The 17,809-nt window shown below is 41.1% G+C and overlaps 2 protein-coding genes, 1 non-coding gene and 1 pseudogene across 3 annotated transcripts; 2 read left to right on the top strand and 2 right to left on the bottom strand.

The window, feature by feature from the left end:
- Positions 1-73, bottom strand: TRNAE-CUC (transfer RNA glutamic acid (anticodon CUC)). The gene has a single exon. It is a non-coding gene; the product is annotated as a tRNA-Glu (tRNA).
- Positions 74-1,873: 1,800 nt separating this feature from the next.
- LOC135678619 (beta-amylase 3, chloroplastic-like) lies at positions 1,874-7,197 on the top strand. The gene is made up of 4 exons (XM_065191643.1): positions 1,874-2,523; positions 5,591-5,801; positions 5,893-6,009; positions 6,118-7,197. The coding sequence occupies exons 1-4, from the start codon at positions 1,961-1,963 to the stop codon at positions 6,907-6,909; spliced, it is 1,683 nt and encodes a 560-aa protein (XP_065047715.1). The 5' UTR covers positions 1,874-1,960; the 3' UTR covers positions 6,910-7,197.
- A 953-nt stretch (positions 7,198-8,150) lies between these two features.
- Positions 8,151-12,434, top strand: LOC135678620 (probable pre-mRNA-splicing factor ATP-dependent RNA helicase DEAH5; annotated as a pseudogene).
- Positions 12,435-14,503: 2,069 nt separating this feature from the next.
- LOC103991374 (probable transcription factor GLK1) lies at positions 14,504-17,809 on the bottom strand. The gene is made up of 6 exons (XM_009410811.3): positions 17,109-17,809; positions 16,853-16,993; positions 16,080-16,397; positions 15,935-16,009; positions 15,741-15,854; positions 14,504-14,874 (listed from the first exon to the last, which is right to left on the bottom strand). Exons 1-6 carry the CDS (start codon positions 17,589-17,591, stop codon positions 14,725-14,727), a joined length of 1,281 nt encoding a protein of 426 aa, XP_009409086.2. The 5' UTR covers positions 17,592-17,809; the 3' UTR covers positions 14,504-14,724.

Below are 17,809 nucleotides of genomic sequence, written 5' to 3'. Positions count from 1 at the left end.
TTCCGTTGCCGGGACTCGAACCCGGGTCTCTCGGGTGAGAGCCGAGTATCCTAACCAACTAGACTACAACGGAGTTGTATATTATCAGCAAACAAAACTTAAATAATAAGTAATTTCCGTTAGCCAAAAATTTATTATAAGATATCTCCCCTATTGATTTATCACAAGAAAATAACTCTCCTCAAAACCTACCTCACGGGCCACATCACCATTCTCTCCGATAGTTCGAAGTGATAAAAGGGCCATAAATACCATTAATTGGTGAGTCAGTCCAGTTGGTTCATTATCGGTGTAAGCTCACCGTAGTGTCTCATTCTTACTGATGTCGAGTGCTGATGTGATGGACCGACGAGAGAGGTCCATTGGAGGATAGTTCATCGATGGTGATCTAACTTTGGAACAAAGAGGTTGGGTCAAGAAACGGGGGTCTCCCCTACTGCAGGGTCATCTCATAACGACAGAGTCGTCTTTTAGCCATCGATAGTCCTACAGAATAGGTCTATATTAGGGGCTTCTCGACTCGACTTCTCCACTGCTTAAGTCAACGTAAAAGAGAGGAGGATAAAAACAATATTATGAGCTATGTAAATGAGAGAGTAGAGAGAGTATTTGCCTACTTCCTCAACTTCATTTAGGGCATGACTTTTATACCTAAGAGCCGAGTAATCTAATCATTTATTAGCCAAGGCCCCCCCCTACTCTAAACGACAAATACAATAATGAGGACAGCTTACTGTCAATCATTAATATAGTAGCATAGCTCGAGATCTCAACCAAAGAGGTATCAAGTTGAGGCTTTTTGTTATTAATATTCACTGGTTTTATATCTTTATTGTTTATTAGTCCACCTACCGGAGAGAGCTATAAAGTATCAATATTATCATCGATTTATATATCTTTATTGTTTGTTAATACATGTAATGAAGAGAGCTTGAGAGTATTAATATTATCCCTATCAACCATCCTCTCCAAAAGCCGAACGGACAAAGGGCCTTGGTTGCTCAATCAGCTCCCTTTAGATATTCACCTTCAATTTTATAAGATAAATCAGTAATTAAAAAAATAAAAAAATGAGATTAGATAAGGAAAGTAGTCAGGGATCAATCCTTACTTATAGTCCCCCTTTATACTAAAGAAGCTCAAATCATTCTAAATATATAGTTATATTTACTTCGCAAATGATGTTGTATGGGACAACATACTCTCTTATTTGCTACTCATTCTCAATAACTCCACCAGAGATGATAAGAGAATGATTCTTTAAATTATCCTCAGAGTTAGTCTCTTAAAAGAGTCCATGGTAAATTATATAAAATAATTCAATAATAAAATAAAGTCGGTTGTCAACCCAAGCTCATATATTATAATTAATACTTGCATTCATCACTTTTAAAAGGTTTTTATACTTGGTCACCTCCAACTATATTCCCATAGTTACTATAAATTTTCCCAATGTCAATAAACGAATTTAGACACCTAACATTAAAAAGGCAACCAACTAGGAAGGCGACTTATAAGTATTTCCTTTCATGCCATGCCAATTCTGATGCTTCTCGCATTGACTGGAATGTGTTTTGAAAAACTCATGCGACAACACTGCACGTTCTTTGTTTTTGCTGCAAGCTTCTACACAGGAGATGAGGAGGTGTTACTAAGGGTGTTGTAAATCTACTAGAAAACAGATCGGGTTTTCGATTTTAGTTTTGTGAAACATGGCACGAGGACGACAGGCTCAACAAAGGAGATGGTAGAAATGCTAAACGCTGTCGTCGTCTTCTGAGTTAATAGAAAGCCTTTTTCTGTTTCGGGAAAAAAATAAAATAAAAATAAAAATAAAAAGGCCCAATAAATTGGCCTCCATTAAAAAGGAGGCGAAGGTCAAGAAGAGGCCAAAACGAACCTCACCAAATTACTTGTCCTCCCAAGCAAGAACCCCGCAGCGCCTCAAGAACCCGCTCGAATGACGGTGATCCCGGCTCCACCGCCGCCGTCGATCTTCGCCGTCGCGGCATCCCCCGGCCGCACGCGCCCCGCCCCCTCCTACGTCGCCGCTCCGCCGCCCCTCTGCCTGTTTTCCGGCCACCGCCTCCTCTCCCCCCTCCGCCTTGCCGTCTCTTCCCGCCTCCACTTCTCCAAGCCCTCCTCCGGCGCCAACGGGTCTCTCGAGGGCTCGTCGTCGTCCTCCTCCGGAAGCGGCGGCGAGCTCCACCCCGCCCTACCCCCGCCGCCGCGATCCGGTCAGGGCGCGCGGGTGTTCGTCACGCTCCCGCTCGACGCCGTGGGGCCCTCGGGGCAGATGGCGCGCAAGAAGGCGATGAGGGCGTCCTTCATGGCGCTTTCGGCGGCCGGCGTGGAGGGGATCGCGGTGGAGTGCTGGTGGGGGATCGTGGAGAGGGAGGCGCCGGGGGTGTACGACTGGGGCGGGTACATGGATTTGGTCATGTTGGCGCAGCGCTGCGGCCTCAAGGTGCGAGCGATCATGGCTTTTCACCAGTGGGGGACGGGCCCCGGAGACCCTGGCTGGTCTATCTCCGATCCTACTCTCTTGAATTCTTGATTTCCTTTTTGCATCTTACTCTACAATTCTTGCATTTCAAAACCTAGTGTCCTCTAATGTGCTTTCAGATAAGAGTGTTGTGTGGTTTTTTGCGTTCAGCATATCTGGGTTTCTTTCACGTGCTTTAAGCTAACTGACATGCTTAAATCAATGGTGAAAACCTATTTTACATTTCTTAAAATGCTGTAGCATTAATGGCTCATTTCCTAGTTACTATACTTGATACAAGTATGCACGTCCACATCCATTTATGATGTAATTGTAATGTCATGGTTAGATTAGAGAAGCAGCTGCTGTAACTTTCTTGAAAAATAAACTCATACTTAATTTTCATGCAGACAAATTATCTTGTCATCGCTCATGCATGCATATGTTGCATATGATGCATGCATAATCTACCAAAAAACGAACAAGATTTCCTTTGTCTTTTCTCACAACCTTAAAGCAAGGAATTCATTTCTTTACTATGTATCTTAGTAAGGCACTAAACTAGATAATCAAGAAATTTAAATTTATGCTACTTGTATGAAGAACAGTGGCAAGAAATCCGTTTTAGAAAATTAACGATCATTTGGTTGTTGAATAAGCTGAAACCAATCATATACCAAAATAAAATCCGGTACAATTTTGGGAACATTGAGTCCGATATGTTGATAGCTTTAAGCTGCAGTCTCGGTGCAATCCAGTCCTAATATTTGGAATTATTTTTTCTTGAAAATTTATTCTAGTACAAATAGTAAATGCTTTGCAAATGCAGTTTTACATTTATATGAGAAAAACTTCAGTAGTGTCGGCTTAGTAAGTGTAAAAGCACTGTGTATTTATTATCATTCTTAAGTATTCTTACAGCATGAGTTTCTCATCATTTGAAATAAGATGATGGATTGACTGACATTATCCATGTATTGATATTGGAACCCACTAGGCTTCAAGGATTGTTTGGTGTTTAACAAGTTAATAAAGAACAAATAGGCTAGCTTAGCTGAAAACTTGGACTAAAGTTTTGTTTGACTGAGACAAAAGACAGTGCAGTGTGTTATAACTTTGTGAAACCACTTTCAATGAGGTTTTTTTGCTGAATTTTGGGTGAAAGAGATGATCTTTTGTTGGCATTGCATTCTATAAAGAAAATAGCTTGGGTTTAAGTGTATTGGGTCACTTGGTTTTAGGCCTATTAAGTTAATGGATTGATTTCCTTGTAAGGTTAGGTGAACAATAATAAATGCAGTTTTGTTTAAGCAGGCACCAATCCAGGTGTTGACTGGGGCACAAGTCACCCCTTTTTGGTCGGTCCAAGTGCAGTACTGGGCTTTCTACCCTGTTAGCCCTATGAACCAGGCATACTGCCTTGTAAGCCCGGGCTTATCGTCAGCATTGGCCCATGCCCAGCATTGCACTCCCCTTCATTCTCTCCTCCATTGTGGTTCCTCCTCATCTTCTTCTTCCTCCTCCTCTTCTTCTTCTCCTTCTCCCCCTCCCCTCCCCTCTCCTCCCATCTCCCCACCCCTCCACCCCTTCTTGTTACCATGGTACCTGCCGACATATCATGTGTTGATACATTGGCATGGACAAGAAGTGTACTGTGCTGGTACCGGAACTATCAATGTTTGGGTCCATGGTGTGAGTTATCATTGGACTGGGTTTCGCTTGTTATCTATCATGCATGGTTCTCGGTTACGAGTTGGATTTTAAGCTTTGGCGAAGTCGTCGAACTTTTGTTGGTGAAAGATTGTGACATAGTCTCACGTTGGAAGTAACATGATCTAATGTAAATAGGCTTAAGCATTTTGGAGCTTGCGGTTTGGGTCTATCATGTTAATTTGTCGATTATCCTGTCAGGCTACATCATGGCTATTAATATTGGGTAGTGATTTTGGCGCCAAGGTCCAAAAATGCTCGAGATGCTAGGCGTTCGCTCGAGCGAAGCGAGGCACTAAAATATAAAAATATACAATATAATTAATAAATATAATTATTTAAATAAAAATATGATATTAAATTAAGAAAATCTTGTAAAGTTACAATATCACATTAACAAAAAGTCTCAAAATTCAAAACAATAACAATAATTTCAAATAAATAAAAATTAACAGTATTAAAATAAAAAATAATATATTATTAATCTAATAAATAAGAATACTATTACTAGTATACAATTAGTAGTATACTGTTAATATACTATTAACAGTATACGAAGTGAGAAGAGTGTGAGTAAAAGGAAGATCGAGACTGCTGACTGAGAGCAGTGACAGTGGTAACAGCGAGCAGCGGGAGCGTTGAGCGATGACGGTGGCAACGAGAGCGGGAGCGGCGAGCAACGACAGTGGCAGCAGCAGCGGTAGCAGTGAGCAGCAACAGCAGGAGCGGCGATAGTGGCAGCGATAGCGGTAGCAGCAAGAGCGGGAGCGGCGAGCAGGGTTAGGGTTGGGAAGTCACAAGAGGAAGGCTGATATTGGTGCTTTAGTTGGTTCGATTGAACCAACTAAAGCACCGGAGACCGAACCAGACCTAAAACACTAGTTCAGTCGCCTGGTTTAACCCGGGCGCTTGCCCAAAGCGCTCGACGCCTGGGCTTGGGCGAGCGCCCAAGCGGTGCCTCTTTGAAGCGCGTTGCTTGGAAATGAAGCGAGGCGCTTTGGCCTCGCCTCATCTCGCCCGAGCGCCTTTAGAAATCACTGATATTGGGGGATTGTTTAAAAAATGTTTTTGAGGTTTCATAGATGTCTTACTCATTTCATATATGTGCCTAAAATTCTACAAATTTCTAATAGGATGGTATTGACTGTATAAAGTGCAAACAGCAGTGGATGATATTTAAAACAATTGTTTTATTTGAAGTTGCATTAACTATGCTGCAGACTGACTATAAAATAGAAATAAGTTTACTGCATCAACCAGAAGGAAGTTTGATATGTGAATTTGCATTTTGTTTAAAGATTCTGATGATAATGATACATTGTTTAGCATTTTGGCATCTGTTCTGTCAATCTTGGCTTTGCTTTCTGGGTACTAAAATTATCTTCCCTTATAAAGGATACCTCTCCCGAGATGGGTACTTGAAGAAATGGACAAGGAGCCAAATTTGGCTTTTGCCGACAGGTTTGGCAGAAGGAATAAGGAGTACATCTCTTTGGGATGTGATGTTTTTCCTGTTCTAAGGGGACGATCTCCAATCCAGGCTTATTCAGATTTTATGAGGAGTTTCAGGGATACATTCAGGGACTTCTTACGAGTTGTAATAACGGTAAGATTTTAAGACTGACTTTTATGTGCCTGCTTCTAGACTTTTTCTCATTGATTATTTACTCAATTCATCTTATTCTGCATTTTCGCAGGAAATTCAAGTTGGTATGGGCCCTGCTGGTGAACTTAGGTATCCTTCTTGTCCATCTGAGAAGTTAATTCGAGCAAGGGCTGCAGCCGAGCTAGGAGAATTTCAGTGTTATGATAAGGTCAGAGAGCAGTCAGCTTTTGTGAACACTAGTACTATGGCTTTTGATGTTTCATAGTGTTCTTAGTAATATGGTTTTTGATGATTTAGTTTCTTGTCTCTTCATTAGTATATGCTGGCATCACTAAGCGCTTGTGCTAAAAAAGTTGGCATGGATGAGTGGGGATATGGTGGCCCTATTGGTGCGAGTAACTTCCCACAGAACCCCGAGGAAACAGCTTTCTTCAAAAGTGACGGTTCTTGGAACACCCCTTATGGACAGTTTTTTCTTGAATGGTACTCAGGGTTGCTTCTTCTTCATGGAGAGAGGTTGTGCATGGTGGCTGATGTAATTTTTTTGGGCACTGGTGTTCAGATCTCTGCAAAAGTTGCTGGCATACACTGGCACTATAGCACAAACTCACATCCATCCGAGCTAACTGCTGGTTATTACAATACTCTTATTCGAGATGGCTATCTCCCAATAGCCCGCATGTTCAGTCGGTACAGAATGACACTGTGCTGTATGTGCTTCGATATGCGAGACTCAGAGGAAAGTAGCAATCCAAGGAGTAGCCCAGAAGGATTTCTCAGGAAGCTTATATATACTGCTAGGATGTGTAAACTGCCCCTTACTGGTGAAAACTCTTTTGCTAGGTTGGATGAGGCATCTCTGGATCAGGTTGTAAAGAACTCCAAGCTTTACTACGGTGGTGTTTACGAGGCCTCATTATCTTTTAACTATGTCAGAATGAATAGAAATCTCTTCGACTCTCATAATTGGAACCGCTTTACCAGATTCGTGAAGCGGATGTCAGATATCCAAACCTTTCGGGCCAGATTAGATCTCCGAGGAACTGAATCTTTTCTCTCTTCTACTTCTTTTGCTGAGGATGTTGGACGAGCTTTGGTGTGTCACTGATAAGCTCTTTCCTAGCAACTTTGATTTTCTCTTTTAATTTTTGTGAACACGACCGAAACGTGGAATCAAGTACACAAGTGGACAATTTGTGGCACCTTTTTTGTTGCCAAAAAGACAATAATGTCTGTGCTGCCTCCTCCCATGTGTGTGTCCGTAGGTTTCATGTATATTCCAATCCATCCAATTCATGGTTTGGTTCTTTTTTTTCTCTTTTGACCCTTTGTTCTACTGGACCCAGACTTTGGAAGTTCCAAGTTTTCAATACACAAGAGCTGCTTTTTCATGAAACTTTTAGAATCATGAAACTTTTATTTCATTATATTTGAAATTTGTGAGTGTTCAATCTAGGTATAATCTTTGTGGCTTCCTATCTAATGCTTCTACTACTGCATTAGGCATGTGTTTAATCACAATTTTCATATACTTAGTGAGGCGAACTATGCATATTTAATTTCCACCTGGTTAATTCCTGGTCCCTCTGGTGTTTTTTACAAGTCATGCAAGCATGGCCAACAATTAGTATGTATAATTTATCTGTTCTAAGTCGCATGATGTGTATTTATATTATCTGAGAGATGCCTAAGATGCATAACTCACATTTGTGTTGTCACAGTTTATAGAATCTGTTACTAATTAGTCTATTTCTAACTTGACTGTTCTTTTTTTTTTTTTCCCTCATAGAATTAATTGATGCTAAAGATAATAATATTTCAGTGAAGACAAATAAATCTCAAAGGTAGAAGAGAGTCTCCTCCATCATCATGGGGCGATCGTTGGGGTGGGAAATGACGCGGAGGAGAGCGATGCCCATAGCATCTCCTGGAGCAATAGATCATCCATCACATAACTGACGATGGTGTAGTGGACGATTTATTCATTAGATAGGAGAAGAGATAGGCCACTCTTCAAGAAAAAATTAATTATTATTTTTTAATTAATTAATTAAATTTATTATATTTCGACTGCATAAATCAAGAATTAGGTTTCAGTTGGCGATTTATTTTTTTGGTTATATTTATTATATGAGAAAATGAATTAACTCACTAAGGAGGAAAAAACAAACTCTAATTTAGAAATTTTAAATTTTCGATAAAAAAAATGAATTAAAGATTCGGTGATTATATATATAATACGAAAAATTGTAAGGGCGAATACACCGTTTCCAAACTTGGCAAGGATTTGTCTGCAAAAAGGCCCAACAAACATTGGGCCGCTTCAAGATTGGCGTGCCGATCTCGTGGTCTGCCGCTCCGTTCGCCACCGCGATCCCTTTCACCAATCTGCTAAACCCTGACCTTAAATCTTCCGACTCTTTGCCTTTTCTGCCCCTCCATGGCGCCCGCGGCGGCGGCGGCGGCGCTCCTCACCATCATCCACGCCATCCTCCCGCCCAGGTCCAAGGCCAGCAAGCCTCCTCCCTCCGATCCCCAGTCCCAGTCCAAGAAGAAAGCCTCCGCCAGGTTGCCAGTTGGAGAATCGCCAATCCCAAGGATGTGGTGATGCGCGATCAAGAAGTCTATGTGAAGGTGATTTCGGTGTCAGGGCAGAAGCTTAGCTTGTCCATGAGGGATGTGGATCAGAGGACTGGAAAGGATCTACTCCCAATGAAGAAGAGCTATGAGGATGGGGCGTATAGGGTAAACCCAGCAAGCGGTGATGGTGGGCGAATGAGGAGGTTGGGCCTTTTGGGGATTCCAATAGTCGAGGAGGATGAGGGTGGACCATCGAGGCGCCTGAGAGGTGGGAGGCAAAGCAGCTTATTGCTTCTGGGGTCTTGGATGTCCGGGATTACCCGATGTTTGATGAGGATGGAGATGTGCTCATGTATCACTAATGGCGAGCTGAGGAGATCGAGATTGAGCTTAATGAGGATAAGCCTGGCTTCTTTCCTGGCAGTTTATGAAGCGTAGGCTGGATCTTCGGTTGATTGTCACGTCTGCAACACTTGATGCAGATAAATTTTCCGGTTACTTCTTTAACTGCAAAATTTTCACTATTCCTGGAAGAACTTTTCTGGTGGAGACCCTTTACACCAAACAGCCAGAAGCTGATTACCTGGATGCAGCATTGATCACTGTTTTTAGCTGATCCATTTGACAGAACCTGAAGGAGACATACTTCTCTTTCTGACTGGCCAAGAGGAGATTGGTCATGCTTGCCAGTCTCTATACGAGAGAATGAAAGGATTAGGGAAGAATGTGCCTGAGTTAATAATCTTGCCAGTAAACATTGCGCTTCCCAGTGAAATGCAGTCGAGGATTTTTGACCTCGCTCCTCCTGGTAAAGAGGAAAGTGGTTGTGGCTACTAATTTGCAGAGGCTTCCTTGACAATTGATGGGATCTTTTATGTTGTTGATCCAGGTTTTTTGTAAAACAAAATGTTAACAATCCAAAGCTAGGGCTTGACTCGCTGGTTATCACTCCGTTCCCACAGGCATCAGCGAAGCCGCAAGCAGGTTGTGCAGGGCATACTGGTCCAGGGAAATGTCACAATGAGATGTCTCCAATAACAATTCCAGAAATCCAGAGGATTAATCTTGGTTTCACAACTCTTACCATGGGGCTATGGAACAGCTATACTGTCTTGGAGCTTTGGGTGAGGAGGGCTTCTGACAAAATTGAGTAAAAAAATGGCTGAGTTCCCTTTGGACCCACCATTGTCGAAAATGCTTCTGGCTATTGTGGACCTTGGATGCAGTGATGAGATTTTGGCTATTATAGCAATGATTCAGACTGAGAACATCTTTTATAGACCAAGAAAGAAACAAGCCCAAGCAGATCAGAAAAGAGCAAAGTTCTTTCAGCCTGAAGGAGATCATTTAACACTACTTGCTGTATATGAGGCGTGGAAAGCTAAAAACTTTTCTGGGCCATGGTGCTTTGAGAACTTTTTAAGAGTCATGCTTGCTTAGGTGGGCACAGGATGTGAAGAAACAGCTTCGTACTATCATGGACAGGTATGGTATTTCCTTTCTGTAATATACTCATTAGATTGCTTTATGGATTTATGTTGGTTCTCCACAAAATGCCTATCTCCAGTTCTGTTATTTGTTTCCAGTTGCATGTACCTTCTAGCATCCTTTACATACATTTCTTGTATTGTGGTCTACATTACAGATATGCTTTTTCTCTCTGGTTTGATGAAGTTGTTGCATTGCATAAGTTGTGCATGCTGTGTTTGTTGGTTATTTATATTTTACATCTGCGTGTATAATCAAGTGCTTCGAATAGGTTTCAGATTGACATCTTTTGATAGCTGGAAATATTGCACCCTGCTGCATGTATATGTACTTTGTAAATGTTCAATATGTTATATTACCTAGTGCAGAACTATTGCAAGAATTCGCTAGATTTTAATCACTATTGCTGATAAATCTTCTGGTCATTGATTAATCCAAGAGATCTTTATATAGGATGTCAATGATAGATCATTTACTTAGTTTATCAAATTCCCAAAATGCCAAAATAAGAGCCTGAAATTGCTCATCCACATACAAACCATTATTTTCACCCTTCCAAAACTTGCGAGATGGTTGGCAGCAATATTTGCTTCTCCCAGAGAGAAGACGGGAAATCTCAAATGTCAGCATTCATAGAGAAGTTCTACTTCTTATCCACACCCTTGCTTAACTTAATAAAAGATTAATAAAGGAATCAAATGTCACTGTTTTGAAGAAATATTTAATTTCATAAAGTACCATAAAAACTATGCAGACATTCAGCTAGAACCCTCAGACCAAGTTCGTAATTCCTTTTATTAGTTTGGCTAAAATATCAAGTAAAAACCTTTTTTTTGCAAAGGAGAATAGGTTCTTTTGTCTGAATGTTAGTGGCTGACTGATATATACTCTTGAAAGATTATAAATGATAATGTCTTATCTAAGTCTTTGTTAGGCAATCTTAGATGTTCATTATGTATGATTCTTTTGAAATATTGGTAAGTGATATATTTTATGCTTTCATATCTGATTCAGTAACCCGAGTAATAGAGTGAAGAACAGCTTTGTTTGGCAATGAGAATTATTTTATTTAGCAAAAAGTCTTGCTGGTTTTACCAACTCTGTCCTCCTTTGCAAGATCAATTACTGTAGGTTCAGGATATTATTCAAGTTCTGGGTGTATTATGAAGATTGCTACCTTTTCTTTTGAACTTCAGAAGGAAACCTATGTATCTGTCCTTACTGCATCTATGTTTTAGGTTAACTAATAATTTGACGTTGCATGAGAAACATCTGATTCATTCTGCAGTCAAACCTTGAAGAGTTGACTGATTTCTTAAATGTAAAGAGAAACTTGTTTAAAACTTTAGGTAAATCACTGATGAATGTATGTCATGATGATTTCTTGTTGGCTCCTTGGACTAGCTGCTAACTCTCTTGATCTACTTTGAAAGAGTGAATTGATCTTTGGCAATCAGAATCGAAGGGAAAGTGCCAAAATATCTGGATGAAGATGTCTAAGATGTTAGGCCAGTTGGCATGGGTTGACAGTGTCATTGCCTATCCTGTTGGATGCTTAACTTTGTACCAGATTGCTCGCCTGTTCATGTTACTATGAATTAATTACTTGAGTGCGCACGGAAAAGCTTCTGAAAGGCACTTTGCAATATTTTACATGGCATCCTGTCTTGGATTCTTTTGTTGCATTCTGCCTTGGATTGACTGCCACAGGTTCCAAGTAGCTGTTTAAATTCAAATCTTCATGAAAAGTTGCACTTCTGTTGTCTTATTTTTATGAAGGGGCAGAGAATTATATAATGACACTCAAGCAAGTCATTGATATCTCTAAGTTCAATTTGAAGTGGTCTATGCAAATAGTTATCAACCGCTAGTGTTAGCTAATAGTTGTGATCAAACTGCTGGTAGTTATATAGGGAAATCGTGTAATTCTTGCTAACGCTGAGTCTGAAATTATGCTGCATTTCTTTTTATTTTCATGGCTTGTCCCAGGCTTGCATGATCAGTTTCATTCAGGCTGAATTTTTGTTGTGTCTAACCCATCATTCAATCCAACATCTAACCCTCATCAACCCCTGATTTCAGGCATAAGCTGGTCATCTTTAGCGCTGGAAAGAACTTTACAAAGATACGGAAGGCAATTACCGCCAGGTTCTTCTTCCATGCAGCAAGGATGGACCCCCAGGAAGAGTACAGGACCCTAATCGAGAACCAGTTTGTATATACTCACCCAAGCAGCACTTCGTTCCAAAGGCAGCCAGACTGCTTTATATATCACGACAGTCATCAACCCCAAGTGGCTGGTAGAATTGGCTCCAAGATTTTACAAGTATGCAGATCCAACAAAAATCAGCAAGCACAAGTGACAGGAACGGATCGGACCCCTCTATGACAGATATCATGAGCCCAACTCTTCGTTTGAGCAACCACTGGGCTTGAGACTGCTATCAGCTCGTCCCTCTTCTAACGTTTTTGTAACTTCTGTATCATCTGCTGATTTAAGAATTTAGTAATCATGACCTGCCATTCTTGGTATAATGGAAGAAGCACAACCTTTTTATAGTTCAATTTCTGTGCTTGCTAATGTTCTCATTGGTTCCCTAATATTTGTAATACCTGTATTATCTGCTGATTTAGAGCCTTTGTAATCATGCTGAGAGGGTTGAAACTAAACGTGGGTTGGTTGCATCAAGTAACTTTTTGCATACTTTATTCTGTTCATCACTCAGAAGCACAAACTTTATTTTTTTATGGAGAACATTTATTCATCAATGAACTGTGTAGCCATTGAAGATATTCAATAGCTACATTATAGGATTACACTGTACAAGAGTGTTGTGATTGGTGGTCTGTGAGAAAGTATTCTGTCATCATCATCATCACAGATCAAGGCTTTGCATGCATGCCCAAATAGATGCTGCATGTACAATACCTGACATGGCTGTGTTGCACTGTGGAACAAGCATTTATGGCCAGCTCTGATCCAATGCTGCCACTGCTCCTCTTGCCACAGTGCATACAGTGGCATTGGCTGCAGCACCTCAGTCCATCATTAGCATATAATTGGTGAGACAAACAGCCACCCATGAAAAGGCAGCTTGTTTGTGAGCTCCACAAAAGTGAATCTCAACATTTCAAATGAAATGCCACACAACCATCAGAAAGAAAAATATGAAATATGAAAACTGAAGATGGATAGCTGATTTATTATTATTACTATTATTTTTATCATTAAGATCTTTCATATGGACATCTCTCATAAAATGGATTTCATATATTGAATTTTTTTTTATCTAAACAAACTTCAACACAAAAAAATGAGAGATTTTAAGCAATGACAACTTATCTTGATCCTAGAGTAAGTGGTAAAACTAAAGATCACCCTACCATGACTTTGGTCTTGTATGTAATCTCATCCTGACAAAAAGTTGAAGAAACTCTATGATATGATTGTGAAAGCCAATACAAACTCCCCTTCACATTGCATTCTTCAAGTGTGCACTAGCTATATCTTGCTCTATTTCTGTTTGATGGCATAAATTGCTGGCTTCAGGATCAAAGAATAGATCAGCAAATAGTCAAACAGGGCTAATGTGAGCATTGAATAAAGTTATGAACTTTTAATTTCGATCTCCTCACTGATCATCCTTGTTCTCAAACATCATTCATGATCATGGTGCTCAGGGAATCCTCTCTCTCTCTCTCTCTCTCTGAGAGAGAGAGAGAGAGAGAGAGAGAGAGAGAGAGAGGACTTTTAGGCTAACATATATATAGAACCAAGATTTTAGAAATCAAACAATATGTAATTACAAATATGTCCTTCTAATTGTCTGAAAATATAAGCTGCTCCATTATCAAGGCAGAAAATAGCTAACAACTTCTTTGCATAAAATACATCAGATTGGAACCAAAATACATTCTGCAGTTGGAAATCCACATAGCTCATAACCTCAAGTTTTCTAGCATTTATAGCTAATCTTGTTATAGACAAAAAAAAGGGGAAACTTGAGCACTAATCATACCAAAGAAGCTGAATACATTTACAAAAAAAACAAAACTATTGTTTCGAAGAAGAAGAATTTAGAAGAAGACATTTCGAAAAAGTTCAGCATTTTCATCACAAATCCTTATGCTATTATGCCACCATTTGTTACTTTTACTACCAATTCAGAAATATGCAGAGAGAAGTTGCAATAGAAGAAATCCAGAAACAATAGCACCTCATAGTGACTGACATTCTTGGGAAGTGACATCAATGTTTGATCCGTGGCAGACTTTGAGAAGCCCTCAGAAAGAATGAATCAAGTATATACACATAGATCAGTTGCCTCCATTTTCCTTAACTATGTATGTTAAGTGGTTTAATCAACTTTAGAAGTACAAAAGATCATTAGTTTCATGATCCATCATCAAGTCACACTATACAATTAGAATTGTGCAGTGATGCATAAAACTGTTCTCTCATAGTAAGGTTGAAATTTCAAGAGGATAGAACATGATTCTGCTTGTTTTACTCTCACTTAGAAAAATCTCTTAAAGAGTGAGGTAATCTAACTTTTACCCAACTAGCACACACTACCTAATGCATTTATTTCTCTCACTTTGTCAGTCCACTAAAATCTAAAATCATCATAATATGTGCAAAAGAAAATTAATTATATGTTATACAAAAAGAAGAAGCACACCATGCTCTTCAATTATTAAGCTCAGATGCTCCCTAAAAGAATAGCATTCTTAAGCATATGACTTACATGAGAGTAAGGGGAAGAAGAAAACAGGAAGACTAGTTTATTAGGATACAAACTGGAATATGACTTGTCGGCAAATTTGTTCTTTCAGGTGGATTGATGTAGCAGCATCATCCGCAAGCTGGTGGCACTTTTGGTACCCCTTGCTTTTGTAGTTCCACCAACACACCATCTACTGATGGGGACTTCAATCCGAGAGGCAATGGCAACCATGGCTTGGCTAACACATCTCCTATAGCTGCATCTATGCTTTCTGTTGACTGAAGCAACAAACAGATAGAAAGACATGTTGTCAGGAACATTAAGATGATTAAGAACAAAATCTTGCTTGCTAATATGAGATTTATATATATAGGGGTATACACTAAGTTGTATTCTTGTTCAGAGTCTGCAGCTCATTTCCATCCTCAGGCTTAAGATGATGTTCTCATCAAATACAAGTAGTTTATATGGAACAAGCTATCATTTTGAGAAGATAGCTCTCTTTTTTATTTTTTTTTTCATTTGAGAAAAAGAAATGTGTGCTAAATGAAATTTCTTTTTCATTTAATTTTCTAATGCTATTTGTATAAATTTCATAGTAAAACAATATTGGCATGCTTGTTTGTAAATAAGTTGTTTCTTTAGAAATAACTTTGTATTTGAGTTCATAATGATAATGGTGATCAACAATTAGGTTGTAAAATGAATTGAAGGCATGATGTGATGAATTGAGCTAAAACTCTTCAAAATGGAGAAGATGATTAGCCACTTTACAGATGTTGTTGGAGATAGATGTGGAATATGTAGGAGTGTTAAGATAAGAGTTTAATTGATTAGGACACCTAATCGTTACCGGATATAATGAGTCCTAATATGTCTTCCGTCATGAGTGTACTAACTCAAATTGAGAGAGGAGCAGACGAAAGAGTAGTGATTGAGCGACTGTAATCAGATTTCTTTTAATGAATTTGTTATAGTTTAAATTATTTTTCTTTTAATGAAGCTTTTTATATTTTTGAATTATTCTGATTGTGTTTGGTTTTCTATCTCAAATGTTTAGATGTTTGAGAGTCGAAAACTATATGGTTTCTACTTGATTGTTAAGATGAGAGAAAGAGGCGACAGAAGAATAAGAGGAGCTTACAGGATGAGCATCAAGTTGAAGCTGCGAGCTGGAATGGTCGGTCACGGGAGGAGGAATCGGTCTGTACATGGGTTGGGGGACGATGCCCGGAACAGGTGGTGGAGCCGGAAACCTCTGCATCATTGATTCTGCCATCAGCAATGTGAGCACAGCAAACACTTTGAAGTAGATGAGCAAAGCAGGACGAAGATTACCGCCGCCGGCAGTGGCTGAGGGAAGCAAGGAGTTCCCTGGGTCATGGCATGTGGAACCCATCCTTCTCTACCTCCCTGCACGGAGAAGGACGAAGCGATTTGGAGTAGATGAAGGCAGCAGACGCAGGGAGAGAGACGTGCGTACCCTTTGATAGAGGTGGTGCCAATAGGAGGGATCCGGTGGCGGCGGAAGTGGTGGCTGAGGAGCCCACGGCAGCGAGGGAGGCTGCGGCACCGGACGCCGTAGCCACATGTGGACCAGTGGCGCTTCTGCGGTGGGGTGCCCCCAGACATGCAGTGGCCGAAAAGGCCGGACCGCAGGCGGAGGAGGAGGAGGTGGGAAGCCGATAGTAGGGGCGAGCCATGGGTTGACGTCCTTCTTTGGGTACATCTGCCGTCGCCGCGTCCAGCTCGCCGCCTCCGCCTCCCTCGCGAGCAAATGCTTCCGGTGCGATCGATACTTCTGCGTATGCACCACATGAGTCTTCTTACAACTCGGTTTTACGTCGAACGCCATGACTGCGAAGCAAAGCTAATGTCTTTCCCCATGCAGGAATAAAGCATGTCTCCTTTTCTTGTTGGAATTTATCGTTATAAGCATCGTAGATGCCTGACAGGCATCCGTACAAGCATCGCTTGCAGGAACAGCTTTCACGTTCCATGATGCAAAGTATTCATCAAATATATTATTGGTGAGTCCTATTGGTGGTACAATCGAGATAGCAGAAAGAAAGAGCAACTGTTCTTGCATGGTTTTCAATCAATCAATTATATTATATTATATATTTATATTTATATAATGGAATTAGAAAAATGCTCAGCATTCATATCATCAGATGTCAACTCTATTCATGACCATGGTGAGATCTGATTCTGTAAATGGTGACAGCAGCAAGAAGAAGAAGAAGATAAGAGTACTTGTAGATGGCTAGCAATATTGTGTCGGGTGAGGCAATCGATCCCCATGAGCTCTAAAATCCTGGAGGGCACCGCTTTGTCGATCCCCAGCTGCTCCACCGCCTGCACGAATCTCCGGTGAAGCTCCGGCGTCCAGTCCACCTGCCACACATCCATCAGCAACATGAGGAGAGAGAAGAAGATTAGCTCTTGAAGCACATCTCTCTCCCTACAACAAAACACCAACGTAAGGAGCAAGAACTGGAACACCACTTACTTTTGATTTGCGCTTCCCGTGTGAGCCCCTCGTAGCCGACGGAGACGACGGCTTACGACCTTTATTGCCGTCAGGCGAGTCAGATCTCAACCCAGATGGCATGACCATTGAGTCCTCCGTCGTCGTCGCACCCACGACTTCCTCCCGCTGTCTCTTCACATCCTTCTCCTCCTCTCCGATCTCCGCCTCCAAGACCACCACATCTTGCGTCGAGCCATCTCCACCAAACGCCCCTTCGGGCTCCTCCACGGCCGTCGCCTTGCCCGAGCCCTCCTCTCCGACCGAGAACGCCGCGAAAATCTCTGCTGGATCCAGCTCAAGGTCCGGCAGCACGTCTCCGTCATCGATTCCCATGAAGAGGTCACCGAAGTCGATGTCCTCGAGCAAGGCCTCGTCGCCGAAGTCATCGGAGACGGGGAAGTTTCCCAACGTCCCATCCCGATCGTCTCCATTGGAACCTCTCAAAGATTCGACTGCAAGCATATCCAAGCTCCGGAATCTATGTGCACGGAACTCGATTGTCTCTACCAAAGCTGCTAGTTAGCCAGGTCGACGTACTTCACGTACCGAACTCTGCACACTAACTGCATCAGATTGCTCTACAAGGGAGAGGAGCGAGGAAGAAGCAGTGGATTAGCTTGAGTAGGGACTTTGGAGTAATAGATTTAGAGAGGGCGCATGTCCACCACAAGTTCCTTGAG

The sequence above is a fragment of the Musa acuminata genome, chromosome BXJ1-7 (assembly GCF_036884655.1).
Source record: "Musa acuminata AAA Group cultivar baxijiao chromosome BXJ1-7, Cavendish_Baxijiao_AAA, whole genome shotgun sequence".
Classification (NCBI taxonomy): domain Eukaryota; kingdom Viridiplantae; phylum Streptophyta; class Magnoliopsida; order Zingiberales; family Musaceae; genus Musa; species Musa acuminata.
The sequence above is the reverse complement of the archived record's forward strand: the minus strand, read 5'-3'. Positions and strand labels throughout refer to the sequence as shown.